This window comes from Ambystoma mexicanum, chromosome 5p (genome assembly GCF_040938575.1).
Source record: "Ambystoma mexicanum isolate Mex_15411 chromosome 5p, UKY_AmexF1_1, whole genome shotgun sequence".
NCBI classification, from domain to species: Eukaryota; Metazoa; Chordata; class Amphibia; order Caudata; family Ambystomatidae; genus Ambystoma; species Ambystoma mexicanum.
This window is the reverse complement of record NC_090930.1, coordinates 246,432,336-246,447,329: the sequence shown is the minus strand read 5'-3', so window position 1 is coordinate 246,447,329 and position 14,994 is coordinate 246,432,336. Positions and strand designations below refer to the sequence as shown.

At 50.2% G+C, this 14,994-nt stretch overlaps 1 protein-coding gene across 6 annotated transcripts in view; it reads left to right on the top strand.

The window, feature by feature from the left end:
• The window catches only part of STAG2 (STAG2 cohesin complex component), a 2,060,662-nt gene that overhangs the window by 1,673,781 nt on the left and 371,887 nt on the right, over positions 1 to 14,994 (top strand). For all 6 annotated transcript variants that reach the window (XM_069612659.1, XM_069612661.1, XM_069612663.1 and 3 more), the window contains exon 30: positions 7,369 to 7,497. In XM_069612659.1, the coding sequence (XP_069468760.1) occupies positions 7,369 to 7,497 (129 nt within the window). The remainder of the gene's footprint in view (positions 1 to 7,368; positions 7,498 to 14,994) is intronic.

The window sequence follows — 14,994 nt, the reverse complement described above, 5'->3', positions numbered from 1 at the left end:
CTCACTGTCCTGCCGCCTCCAAGTTTTGTACTGCATTTTGAGTCTTCATAAGATTTGGTATTTCCAGGAAAATGGAATCCATTACAAGAAAGAATTACTTTCTTTAAGTGATGTCCTCTCTGATAGATCTGTCTTCTCACAGATTTTTCCTGTTCTCCCAAACTCCGCAGGATTTGAAATCGTAGCCAATAGCATGTATGCAGAGATACTCTTTACTTTTACCTTATTTGTAAGGTGCAATCAAAGTGGCCCGGAGGCATACCCTAACGCAGATTATCTAAAAAGATATGTTTTAAGTTATTTCTTAAAACAATCTAATGACAAGCAACTTCTAAGTTGAGGAGGCAAGGAATTCCACAAGGCGGGTGATGCCACCCCGAAGGTGCTCTTTTTTTACCCACGCTAGGTTAGCTTTTGGTATTTGGAGACATTTTTGACTATTAGGACGCGGAGTTCTAGTTTCCGCTTTATTTTGGAGTCTGCAAGCTATGTATTCTGGAAATAGCCCTGACAAAGATTTGTAGGTGATAGTCAAAAACCTAAATTCTATCCTAGCCTCTATGGGAAGCCAATGAAGACTCCTTCGCACCTTGGACATATGCTCACATGACCGCATCCCCATAATGGGTCTGATGGTACTATTTTGTACTACTTGTAGTTTAGCCTGTTCTCCTTTCACAATACCCATCAGGAGACTGCTACAATAGTCAATTTTGGAGGAAATGATTGCCTGAACTACTGTTTCGCAACTATTTTGAGAGAGAAATTGGCGAATATGAGTGAGTAATTTAATCTAGTACGCTGCAGACGAGACAAGACTATTCACCTGCGCTGTCATACCTTGTGTCTGGTCGTATAGGACTCCCAGTGTTTGTATCTTGCCTTTTGTGGGAATATCATGGTCTGCAATTTGAAATGTTTTATATTCTCTGTTAAGCTTATTCAGTCTGGGCCTAGAACCTACAATCATCAGTTCGTTTTTTTCGTGGTTCAGGGCCGAACGCTCATATACATCCAGTCTTGAATGAAATCGTAAGTTTCTTTCACCACTTTGGAATCTTCCTCATAGTTACCTGACAGTGGGATATATGGCATTGTGTCTCGTCAGCGTAGTTTGAAAAGTATATCTTCTGATGCTTGTTAATCTGCTTAGAATCACATGCTGTGCATATGGTCCGACATCCAGTGGTAACCGCGGAGTATTGCATCTTGTCTTTCGGGGACCGAAAGGGGACGTCGGCATAGGCGTGTCTGAAACATTATCCCTGTCGTGATGTGTGTAGTACCCAAAATCCCTCACGCGCCGAGGTCCCTCAGATTGTTTTTTTCGGTTTATAGTCAAAATGTCGACAAAAAAATGTCGAAAAATAAAATGTCGACTTTTTTTTTTCAATGCATTTTTTTTTTATATGGGGGGTTCCCCCCCAACCCCCTTTTTTAATTTTATTTTAAATTTTTCCCTTTTTTTTAGCTCCCAAACCCCTAAAATAAATATATAATTAAAAAAAGAGAAAGTCGACATTTTTTTTTTTCGACATTTTTTTGTCGACATTTTGTTTTCGACATTATGACTGCACACCGTTTTTTTCTGCCCAGATAACTGGTTGCCCTATAGCGGAGCTCTCATGAGACATTGTTTATTTTACCGAATTGTCAGTTTAATCCCCGTTAAGTCACTTCGCCCATCAAGAACATCTTCGACGAAGACTACAGGGGAATCGTCTACGGCTGTGGGTTCCGGCGCCTAAGATCCGGCGTTCGGACTTCCACATGGTCGGGCCTTCTGGCCGGTCTACACAGTAGGGAGAGTGGGCTCGGGGTTTGTCATACTGTTAAAATTATGTCTTTCCTCTTTACCACTGCTTTCCTTTTTGGTCTGGTCACCCTTTCCTTCTGCTATGGAAAGGACTCCATTTAGATGCTGCCCTGTGTGTAGGGTCAGATATCTGTGGAAAGACGAGCATACGTCATGTAACGCATGTCTCCCCCCTAGAGCACTACGAGAAGTGGTGTTCGGCGTGTAAACTCCTTAGATCTAAAACCCTTAAGGAGCGCCGGTTGAAGAAGTGGGCCGCATACGGAATGTCACGTGTGGAGCCTCCCGTCGCCGGCCCTTCCAAGCTCGCTCTGGTCTTGCTGCAGGGACCACACCCGGTGACAGGGGCGTACAATCGCACCGCACAAAGCACACAACACAAGCGCCCTCCTCCACAACTTCGTCGAAGAAGGCGAAAGCGCCAACGGGTCCGCCGGAAACTTTGGCGGCGCCCACAGATCGGTATGATCCGAAGCCTTCCCCGCATCCGCAGCAGCGCATGACGACTGGGCATAACAAACATAACAAGGGCGCTACTCCCCAAACTACACGCACCGAAGTTTCAGAACAAGAAACTTCGACGGATTGCAAGGTTTCCAAGGCCCGTACAGGCCCGAAAACTACGAGTAGGCCTCAACCCGAGAAGCCATCCGCTGGCCCTTCTGGAGCCGCGGAAGCCATTTTCACTGCCGACACATCATCTGAGGCGTTGTCTCCCGAAGATTCGGTGACTATCCGTAAGAGCATCAATAAGAAAGCCAGGTACCCCTCTCAAGCACCCTGAGGAGATTCTCTCAACACCTTAGGGAGGAGAACATGGTTCCTACTCAGCTAGGTCCAGTTGGGTCAAGTGGACCACGGAGCAATTCGAGGGGTGTATGGATCGGCTGGAGCAGTTTTTCAGGGTTTCTGATCAACCGATGCCGGAAAAAGCTCGGGTAGACCCTAACCCTCAAACACAAGATGTCCAACACCTACATGTCCAACACCAAGTTGACTAACGAGAAGATGTCCAGATGGACACGTATAGAGACATCTATACAGAAGAAGAGTCTTCGTTTCTGGACAACTATGAGGAAGATCGAGGAGGTACGGACAACTGGGAGGACACCCAGCAGGACGATCAGAACTCTGATATCGTCTGCCTCGACTCTCCGCCATCCACCCCGATTCGACAAGCTTCCCCGGTGGATGATCAAATGGCTTTCAACAACATGTTGAAAAAAGCAGCGGAATTCTTTAAAATTGCCACGCTTAAAGCCTTGCCCGAACAAGATTTCACAGAGGACATTATTAATGAAAAGCCTCCGGCAAGCCAGTCTATCACTCTCTTCAGCTCTGTAAAGAGGCAGCTGGCCCCTTCCTTACTCGCACCCGCTCAGACTATGGCTGTGCACCCAAGGGTCAAAAAACCTTTCCGAACCTCCCCCACCGACCCACTTTATATCAAAGGACACGCAATCCCAGACTTGCTGGTGGTGACCAACACTCGCAAGAGAGCAGGGGTTCCCCTTGCCACGGGAGAGTCACCCCCGGACAAGGAGTCCAAAAGGTTGTATGCCTTAGGCAAACGGGTTACGGCGGCATATACCGTCCGGATTGCCAATAAAACGACGTTACTGGCAAGCTACGTCGACGCCCAATGGAACCTACTCCAGGAAGGCCTTCAAGAGGTTCCGGAACGAACCCAAGCCAAGCTTCTCGCCATTGTCTCGGAGGGCAAACTTGCCAATCAGAATGTGGTAAAGAATACCCTGGACACCGCAGAGACAGCAGGCAGGTCTCTCGCACAGGGTACTCTCCTAAAGAGGCACGCGTGGCTGCGCACGCCGGGCTTCAGGCCTGAGACCCAGGCATCCATTATCAACAAACCCATCGAAGAGGCCAACCTCTTCGGGAAGGCGGTAGACGATGCGTTGGAGACAGCCAAGAAGGAGCACGAGACTATTAAGTCACTGCACCAAATTTCCCAGAAACCCTGTTCACAGAGGGGCAGTAATTCTTGGCGGTCCTTTCGAGGACAAGCCCGCGCCGCTCAAAACTATTTCGGCACAGGCAACTTCAACTCAAGTCAACCTGCTGCAAGCCCACTTACTACCCCCAGAGGGGTCAGAAGTACGGAAAGAATAGAGGCAGAGGCTCCAATTCCAGAGGAGCGTCAACTTCGGGTCAGAAATGACCACCAAGTCCAGGTCCCCTCCCATGTCTCCCCGGTCGGGGGGGGGCGATTAACATCTTTCCTCAAGGCATGGGAGGGGATAACTTCAGACCAATGGGTCTTAAAGACAGTCGCCCACGGTTATTGTGAGGAATTTGCCCGACCTCCACAGTTCAGACCGCCAAAACATTGACGCCTTTCACCGGAACAACTGCAGATCCTGATCTAAGAGGTGGAAGCGCTGCTGGGAAAGGATGCCATAGAAGCCGTCCCGATTCTTCAGGTAAACAAGGGTATCTATTCAGTGTACTTCCTTGTACCCAAAAAGGATCTCAGCATGCGTCCTGTTCTAGACCTGCGCCCAGCGAACAAGTTCATAAAGCCCCAGAAGTTTTGCATGGTAACACTGCAAGAGGTGATCCCATTGCTAAAACAGGGGGACTTCATGACAACATTGGATATGAAAGATGCATACTTTCATATATCAATGCTGCCAGCGCACAGAAAAAGCCTAAGGTTTGTGATTCAGGACAAACCCTACCAGTTCAAGGTACTCCCCTTCGGCATAGCCTCGGCGCCAAGGGTGTTTACCAAGGTCCTGGCAGTGGCAACGGCACACCTGCGCAGACTTTCAGTTCCAGTTTACCCTTACCTCGACGATTGGCTCATCACAGGGGACTCGTTCGACGTTTGTTTTTTGAACACCCAAAAAACAGTAGGCATACTGTTCAGCCTGGGATTTTCTATCAACGAAAAGAAATCCATCCCCAGCCAAGTATAACAGTTCCTGGGGGCTCTAATTCGTACGGAAGACGGTCTAGTCTTCCTTTCCAGCGAGAGGGTTCGGAACATGCTCTCTCAGGTTCCTCAGTATGTAACCAGTTGAGAGGTGACGGTACTCAAAGCTATGCGTTTGGTAGGGATGATGGCGTCATGCATATACTTGGTCCCCCACGCGCGGCTGCGCATGTGTCCCAATAGCTAGTGGTGTCAGGCCAGCGGACAATGGGAAGATCTGTGAGTTGAATCTCTTGAAGGGGAAAACCTTCACCACCCCTGCAGTGGAAGCCACTCTCACGACAGACACATCTCTCACAGGGTGGGGGGGACTCACCTGCTTCAACAGACAGCGCACGGAGTGTGGTCCCCTCAGGTAGGGTCCAACCATTTAAACCTACTGGAGCTACTAGCAGTGTTCAAAGCTTTGAAAGCCTTTCAGGAGCAACTGCAAGGGAAGACAGTGCTGGTCCTAACCGACAGCACAACAGCAATGTATTACCTGAACAAACAGGGGGCACTCACTCTCCAGGGCTATCCAAGCTGTCCCAAAACATCTGGATATGGGCTCTCAAACACAAGATGTTCCTGATATCACAACATGTTCCAGGGGAACTCAATCTTCTGGCAGACATACTCAGCAGAGATTTTCCTCTGCCAGAAGAGTACGAATGGCGACTGCACGAAGACAATTGTATCCAACGTCTTCGCAGAATGGGGGTTTCCAGAGATCGACCTGTTTGCTACTCAGGAGAACGCCCAATGCCAAGATTACGCCTCCAGGTACCCCCAGAACCGATCCAAGGGGAACGGTCTCTGGATAACTTGGTCAGGGAAATTTGTCTACGCTCCATGGTGGAAAATACCTGTGATTAAAGCCTTTATGGAAGTGGTTAAAAGAATGTATCCCCCCATCACTCACCCAGCCCCTGGGTAGGATCTAAATGTGGTTTTAACTAGGCTCATGGGACCCCCTTTTGAGCCTATGCATAAAGCTAGTCTGAAAGACCTGACTTACAAGACAGCCTTTCTAGTAGCTATCACTTATATCAGAAGAGTTAGCGAACTACAGGCCCTCTCGGTTTTGGACCCATTTGTTACAGACCACAAAGACAAGGAAGTTCTGCGCACACATCCCAGGTTTGCAATTAAATTTATTTCGAAGTTCCATGTGAACCAGTCAATCGTATTACCCACGTTCTTCCAGAGACCTACTAACATGGCCGAAAGAAGCCTTCACACACTAGATGTGCGCAGGGCAGTCATGTTCTACATGGATAGAACTAAACCACTGAGGAAAACTAAACAATTCTTTGTTTCAGTGGCAGCTGATAGAGAAGGGAATCCTGTCTCTAAATCAGCAATATGAATGTGGATTGTCAAATGCATCACACTATGTTACACTCTTGCAAAGAGAGAACTGCCCTTCAAGCCAAGAGTACATTCTACTCGAGGCACTGGGGCATCCATAGCATTCATTGTAAATGTTCCCCTAGAGTCCATTTGCAAAGCGGCAACCTGGAGTTCTGTACACACCTTTACAAAACACTATTGCCTAGACACTAATTCTAGGTCTGATTCTCAGGTGGGACAAGCAGTACTAAAATATCTTTTTTCTACTGTTCCTTCTCACAACCCACCTCCAACTCCGGGTACTGCTCGCTAGTCTAAGCAGATTAACAAGCATCAGAAGACATGCATTATTAACCGAAAAAGCATTTCTGATGATTGGATCTGCTTGGATTCACATGCGCCCTCCCTGCCTCCCCGCTCGGGGTGGAAGGAACATAGACTCCTTACTACTTTCTCTCTTCATGTATGTACTCACTATAGCCTTGGGCTCCCTCATGGCAGAAAGACTACAATTAGAGGGACCTCGGCGCGTGAGGGATTTTGGGTACTACACACATCACAATAGGGATAGTGTTTCAGACACGCCTATGCCGACGTCCCCTTTTGGTCCCCGAAAGACAAGATGCATTACTCCGCAGTTACCACTGGATGTCGGACCATATGCACAGCATGTGAATCTAAGCAGATACAATCATCAAAAATGCTTTTTACGGTAAGTAATGCATGTCTTTTTATGCTCCAGTATCTGTAATAGCGGTGCAGTAATAATATTATATAAAACGGGTGACAAGGACACCCCCTGTGGGACTCAAAATCTAAGCTGAGCTGGTGGAGCCACTGCTTGGTTGCTGCATACCCTCATAACTGTAGCCTCTCAGTGTGGGAAATGAGCAGAACTTTGGACTTGGGATCCAGCTGGCTTCATATATAGTGCACATAATGTCACTACATGTAGAAATTGGTGCCATCAATGCAGAGCTCTGGTGCACCACTTGAACTAAGGTTCTGTGGGAGTAGTAGTGTATTTATCCTCAAGAGTATTGCTATACGGGTAAGTAATTTGTTCTTTAAGAGCATTTTTTTTAACCCATGCTGTTTTTTTCCTTTTGAAACATTAAACAGTTGATTCATGTGTGGTATTCATCAGTTAAAAGTATTTTATTAGTTACATGTTTACTAATGTGTGAAACACTTGTGTTAATACTGTGCAGTGCTGGTGCATCACAATAAATTGTTTGTAATTTATATATTTTCTTCCTCCCAGGGATGGTATAGAGTTTGCTTTTAAAGAGCCTAGCCCTCAAGGTGAGATCCATCCACCTTTAAATCTTGCTTTTCTTGATATTCTTAGCGAGTTTTCTTCGAAACTTCTGAGACAAGACAAAAGAACAGTGTAAGTATTTTCTGTATATACCAGTCTTGAAAAATTAGTCTACTAATTTGTAATTTTCTCTAATAATTTGTGTAGCATACCTTACTTTAGAAATTACTAGAACATGCATGTTTACAAGACCTAGCAATTGTTATTTGAATCTTAGGCGGCATTTGGAAAATATTTTGTAATTTTAGTTACCTGAAATATTTCTCGGAGAATCCACTCCAAAAGCCTCATTGTCATATTAAAATAAACTGTTAAGCTAATTCTGTAGTGCCATTGATATTTTTATCCCTAAAACGCCCACACCAAACCTAATGTTTTCGCAACTATTACGTGCATCATAACTTCATACGTTCAGCCCTTTTCAGATCAGTAGTTTTTGAGGAAATGTTGCGCTAACGTGGCCCATCCATCTATATTGCATGCTATGCTCCAGGTTCAAAGTGACAAAAGTGTAAGATTGACTTGCTGGCATTAAACACTATACGGTTACACAGGGAAAATGCAAGATGTATCTAGTGGTGTTCTGACATGAGAAGCAGATGCATTCTTGATGCCCTGGTGTAGAGAAGAATTGCATTTTGATGTCATGCTGCTTAACATTTTGGGCCCCCAAACGTTTTACTGATACTGGCTTCTGTATGTTTCTTTTTCTTTTTGACACATGTGGCTTACAGAGCAGGGGCCTTTTTTGCGCAATTCATTTTGGTCCCAGATTAGTTTGTGGTGATAGAAAGTGTGTTGTAAAGCACATTCAGGGCCAGCTAGAACTACTCCGTGCCAAGTGCACAAAGAAAGCCTTGTTATATGTGAAACATCAGCACTATGTGGGGGCAAACAAGGTGAACTGGTTGATTGCAAGACAACTCGAGAGTAAAATAGCAGCCCAGACAGTCCTCAAGATGAATACTCAGTGTTAGGGAGAATTCTCAGAAATGTGCTAATTCCTCTCTACCTTAGACACCACCAGCAACTGGATTTTGTGGACTTGAATTTTTAACCTTGAGAGAGTGAGACCCTTTTTCCCACTCTCGCATGTATTTTTAATGTGATTTGAACACTGTTGCTTTTGGTTGTGGAGTCTGACATACTCCATAAGCATCCTCTTTTACATTGTCACACAGCAACTTCAGTGCAGTGGCACAGGGAAGTCTTTCAGATTTCGCAAACGTTTAAATACCTCCTCTTGGATAAACTGTTTCCAAGAGCAGTGAAGTGAAATTGACTTTACTTACATTTGTAACTTTCTAGACCCAGCACACACTATCTTACAATAGGGTGCTGGAGGGGTTACTTAGTATCCCCTTTGTCTAGGTTCTCATGTAACAATTTTATGTTGCCCTTCCCTCGATGAATGGCTGGTGGCAGTGGTTTACTTTAAACTACAACGGTGTGCTTTTACCACGGGCTGCGTTCGCAGCTGCAGTAAAGCACCCAAGGGTGACATTTGTGTAAAAACGGCCCAGTCGTCTTTTTTCACCATTTCTTTGTGGAAAGGTCCTTCTCCAACATGGGGTCTGGCATGGATTCACATGCTCATGAATATTCCCCGTCGTCAGGCTGGGAATCCTCAGTAAAGAAAAAACCAGTATCAGTTTCGTTTCTGATCTGTCTTTCGTAGTAATAACCAATCACTGGTCTCTGCGTCATACTGACCACAGCCAATGACTGCCCTCTACCTAAGCACCGCCTCTGGCAGCCATCTTCAGATTTTTACCGCACGTTCATGTGTTGGGATCCTCGTGCTATTGCTCTCGAGCGTTAGTGCTATTTTTTCACGTTTTTTTCTCAAAAACTTCGTTTTTTCGGTCAAAAGAGCCTCAAGCTCCACCGACTCTCCATCCGATCAACGGGGACCCGTGTCGGATTCGTCTGCGCCCCTCAAGGGTAAAGATTTCGTCGAGCTACGCTTTTGGAGGACTCCAGAAGTTTCTCAGGCCCGGACATGGCCCAGGAGAAGGGAAGCTCGACGCCCGGAAAGCTGTTCAGGATCTGCCCTGGATGCCAGCTGCAGAACGTCTTTAAGGAGGACGAACACTCCTTTTGTCTCTACTGCTTACATGAGGACAAGACGCACGTGGAGAAGGACTGCGTTTTGCGGCAATATGTCGGAGCGGACCATGAAGGACCGCCATCAACGTCTCGCCAACTGGCTGGAAGGGAAGAGCCCGTCAGGCGAGAAGAAGAGGAAGAAATCCGAGCGGTCTTCTAAGACCTTTGAGGACGCCCCGGCGACGGGGGTCCAACACAAGGCCAAGCACCGCGAGTCCGCTGGAACCGGGAGCGCCGAACGGTCGGGCTCTACGGGCGCCAGGCAGGGCGCACCCTCCGCGGCACCTTCAGCCACGAGCCAACACTCTGGGTCGGGTAAGAGGAAGGGCGAGCACCCGGCGAAGTTCCTGGAGAGGCCCCGGTCGAGCTCGAAGGCCCCATCGGAGGGGGAGCGAGGCAGTGTCCCCCCCCTCAAGGATAAGGCGGTGAGCGCACCTAAGGTGGTGAAGGCCTTAATCCATCCGGCCAAGCCCTCTATCGATACTGTCGAGGCGGCCCTGGCTCAGCCTATGGAGGCTACACCAGTGGTGGCGACCTCGGGGCTCAGAGTCTCCCTGCCACCTCGGAGGGAGTCCTCTTTTGTGCCCATCGATAGGACCCCCGTGAAATCCCCGGCGGGGAAGAAAAAGGGGGGGGCAGGGCGTCGTCGTAGATTCGGCCTCAACCTCGGAGGAAGAGCTGATTGAGGTCTTAAGCCACGGCCTTGGCGTGGAAGAAGACCGGCCCGTCGGGATGGATCCCGACGCAGGTGACGACATCGCCGAGGGTGCCGACGGGGCCCCTGATCGCCCGTCGGATTCCCCTCTGCCAGCGCCGCAAGACAACTCGGCGGCCATTTTGTTGGCTATACAGTCCTTATGTTCAGAGATAAGGACGAGACTACCGTTGCCGACGGAGGAACCTCTCCCGTCCGGGGATCCTGAACCGGGACCTTCTGGTGCTCCCCCGCCCAAGAAAAGGATTCACCCTCCACCTCCTTTTCAGCCGTCGCACCCCGTCCAGCCCTCCTCCCCGTCCACCCGAGGGGATGATACGGGGACTGACACGGCAGCGACGGGTACGGACGACGAGGTATACGACGAGGATATACCGTCGTCACCTCCCACCAGGGCTTCTCCGCCCGACGAGATTGGATCGTTCCACTCCATGATCGCCAGGGCATCCGAGCTTTTCCAACTCTGCCCTGAGGAGAAGAAAAAGGAAGGATTCCTTTATCAACGGCGCGAGGCCAAGAGGAAGACGGTCCTCGCGGTGCCTCTACTGGACATTTGGGATGAGGGCCTCGCCCTCCTCAAGAACCCTTCCACGACGCCAGCTAGAAGAGACCGGTACGAGAAGAAGTACCGGGTCCCGGACGCGGCCCCCCCTGTGCCTCCGGGCGCAGCCTACCCCGGACTCCGTCGTCTCCGCGGCGGCCAGGAAGAAAGCGGCCTCCACATCGACTTCCCCACCGGACGGCGAGGGAAAGAAATTGGACGCTATGGGACGCAGGGTCATCTCGTCTGCAGCAACGACGATTAAAGCGGCCAACGCCTTGGCTATCGTGGCCCGCTACGACAGGGAGCTATGGTACAAACTGGCTCCCCTGCTGGACTTCCTACCGGACGACAAGAGGGCGGATGCCCTGGAGATCCTACAGGAAGGCGAGGTGGCGTCGGACCACGCCATCACTATTGCGACGGACATCGCCGACACTGGGTTTCGCCAGTTGGGCAACGGCGTGTGCCCTAGGCGGCGTGGATGGCTCAAGGCTACGGACTTCCGTCAAGACGTACAGACCAGAGTCCTGGACATGCCGTTCGATGGGAACAACCTGTTTGGGAAAACAGTGGACGATTCCCTTCAGGCCATTAAAGCGGACACTGAGACGGTCCGGGCCCTTGGGGTTCTGCAGCAACGACGGACGCCCTTTCGGAGCAGCGGAGGCAAGGGCGCCTCCAAAGGTTCCGGCGGCAGTTTCTCCACCTACCGTCAAGCGGCCCGCTCGTCGTCTCAGGAGGCCTACAGAGGACGAGGCAAGTCTGGCGGACCCCGCCGTCGTCGCCAAGGAGGTCAAGCCGGCAAAGCCTCGTCGAAACAGGATTGAACCGGCCTTGGGGTCGGGCCCCCACCGAAGCACCCCGGTGGGAGGCCGGCTGGCGAGCTTCGTCAGCGTGTGGGAGTCCATCTCCACCGACCGTTGGGTGCTGGACGCCTTAGCCCGGGGCCACGCGCTCGAGTTTCAAAGAAGGTGCCCGCGCGTCCCCCCCGTGGCCAGGAAAGAGCTTCACGTCCCTCAGCTTCTCCTGGAGGTAAAGGCGATGCTCAGGAAGGGCGCCATCGAACTCGTCCCAAAGAGGCTTCGGGGCTCCGGAGTTTACTCGAGATACTTCCTCGTGAAGAAGACGGGAGGATGGCGCCCCATCCTAGACCTGCGACGTCTGAACAAGTTCATCAAGGCGCAGAAGTTCCGGATGGTCACCCTCCAGCACGTCCTGGGGCAGCTGGAGGAAGGAGACTTCCTGTCGTCGTTGGATTTGGAGGATGCCTACTTCCATATTCCCATCCTAAAGGGGCACCGAAAATTCCTCAGGTTTGTGGTCCAAGGGCGTCACTACCAGTTCAAAGCCCTCCCCTTCGGACTACGGTCGGCACCCAGGGTATTCACCAAGTGCCTTGCACCGGTGGCGGCGCAGCTGCGCCGCGAGGGGATCCACGTCTACCCCTACCTAGACGACTGGCTCATCCGAGCCAAGACGAGGGAGTTCGCCGTGGAGTACACGGCAAGGACCGTCCAACTTCTCACGGACCTGGGATTCTCCGTGAACTACGCCAAGTCCCACCTGGTACCCGCGCAAAACGCACTGTTTCTGGGAGCGAAGCTCGACAGTGTCCCTTCTGGCCTTCCCGTCGGAGGAAAGGACCAGGTCCATCCTGGGCAGGGTACAGCGGATGTTGGTTTCCGACGCGGCCAAGGTGAGGTCCATCAAGTCCCTCCTCGGAATGATGTCTTCTTGCATCTACCTCATTCCCATGTGCAGGCTCCGGATGCGCCCGTTGCAGGAGTTCCTGGACGCGCGCTGGATCCAAACGACGGGCGGCTTCGAGGAGAGGATCACACTCGACGAGAGTTTCCGCCGAGCGGTCCGGTGGTGGGGCAACCGCGCGCATCTGACGGCGGGCATGGACTTCCAGACCACCAGGAGACAGTGACCACGGATGCCTCCCTGGAAGGGTGGGGAGCGCACACCGAAAATCTGCACGCGAGAGGCCTCTGGCTCCCGACAGAGAAGTCCCTCCATATCAACGTCCTGGAGCTCCGTGCAGTGTTCTGGGCCCTCAGGTCTTTCCTTCCGTCCCTCAAGGGCAAGGTGGTGAGGATCTTCACCGACAACACCACCACCATGTTTTACATCAGGAAACAGGGCGGAAACAGGTCCCCAGCACTGTCCAAGGAGGCGCAGGACCTCTGGCATTGGGCCGTCGCCCAAAGGATGTTTCTGGTGCCGTTTCATCTGGCAGGGATAAAAAACACCATCGCCGACTCACTCAGCAGGGAGCTGCGCTCGTGCCACGAGTGGGAACTACGGCAGGATCTAGTGGATCGCCTCTTCCGACGGTGGGGCACACCCCAGATCGACCTGTTCGCGACGGCGACGAACTCCAAGTGCCGGAGGTTCGCCAGCAGATTTCCCCAGGCGAGGAGCAGATTATACAATTCATTCAGGGCCAGATGGACTGTTACGCCAACAATGGATGAGGCGAAGTTAGTAGTCTTCCCTAAATCAAATATTTGACGCTCCCAGGGTCTTAGACACCCATCGCATTAATTCTGATGCTAATTTATTCACTCAAATTTTAGCTGACAGGCTAGCATTAGTTTGCCTAGCCTTGTAGAGCCAGACCAATCTGGGTTTATACCAGGGAGGCCGACCCATGACAACATCCGTAGGGTGAGCCACCTGATTAAGGAAACCGCTATCACACAACAGCCGGCGCTCCTAGTGTCATTAGACCAATTATCTTGTTCCATGCCTACAATTACTTGTTCTATGCCCATAGTGAGTTACCTGGATACAGATATTGCCATTGGATACAGAGAAAGCATTCGACAGGGTAGAGTGGTCTTTTCTGTTTCCTATCTTAGAAGCTATGGGGTGTGGGGATGGGCTTGTTCCTGAATGGTGCATGCCAAACTATCAAACCCCTTCAATTCGGCTCCCCATCAATGGGAACTTATCACGACTAATGGACATTCGGATGCGGACAAAGCAAGGGTGACAGCTGTCACTACTGTTGTATCCCCTATATCTACAGCACTTAGCCAAGCTCTGCATGTCAACACAGATCAAAGAAATACCCATGGCAGGGGAGGAACACACAATTATGGACTTCGCTGATGACAGGCTGACTAATACTGACCCGGTCAATTCAATTCCGGCACTAATAAAAGAGCTTGGGGCATTTGGTGAGGTGGCCGATTTTCAAAAAAAATAAATCAGAAATGCTAAACCAAACCGTCCACCCAGATCAGTTGGAGCGCATCTGGTCCTGGTCTCAAACCCAACTTAAGTTGGCGCAGCAAGGAATCTCCTATCTATGGGTTACTATAACCAAAACCTTGGAGGGACTCTCAATTGATGCAGAAAGTACAGTCCGGTCTGCTGTGATGGCCCCCCCCCTTTTATATCATGGCTGGGAAGGATACAGTTTAAATGTAGTACTGCTGAAGGGTCCTGTACTATTTTCAGGCGCTCCCTATCGCACTGTCCAGATCCTTTTTCAGATCCCTGAATAAGATGGTTTCAGCGTTTCTTTAACAAGTCCCTCGGGTTGCGATGAGCATATTGACTGACCAAAAAAACCGGGGAGGATTGGGGCTACCACATTTTCGCAAATGCTGAAAGGAGCCATAGCAACGGGTGGTGAAAGAGGTGGTTCTCAGGGGACACTCAGAAAATATGGCCGCGACAGGGTGGTGAAAGTCACATAGACCACCTAATGTGCACTTCAGTAAAATAGGCCTAGCAATAGTCACCTGGGATGCACTAGTGAGGAAGGGGGCCCTGCCGACCATCCCAGTCCCATTTATTTCACAATCTGGAATTCACACTGGGAATGGAGCAGGGATCTTTCAAGAAATGCGGGCGGCAGCATGGATTCTTAATATTGCAAGATATGATGCATGGACCGTGTCAGGGGCTTGCGGGCAGAGATGTGAATACAAAGCCAAGGGAAGAAAAGTGCACAATAGACAGGTGCAAGGTGTCCTGCAGACAAAGGATAGGCAATAACTCCAGACAGGCAACAAAGGCAGTGAACAGAAAGGGGCAGTGAGTTAAACTAAGACAAACGTGTTAGGTTTCCACTTGGGGTGTAAACAGAACGGGGGAAAAGTTTCCCTCTGGGGCATCTCTAGCCTGAGCTGCTTACTATTACAGGGCCCCACTTTGAATGCTCATGGAAAGGAGCAGCAGGGGT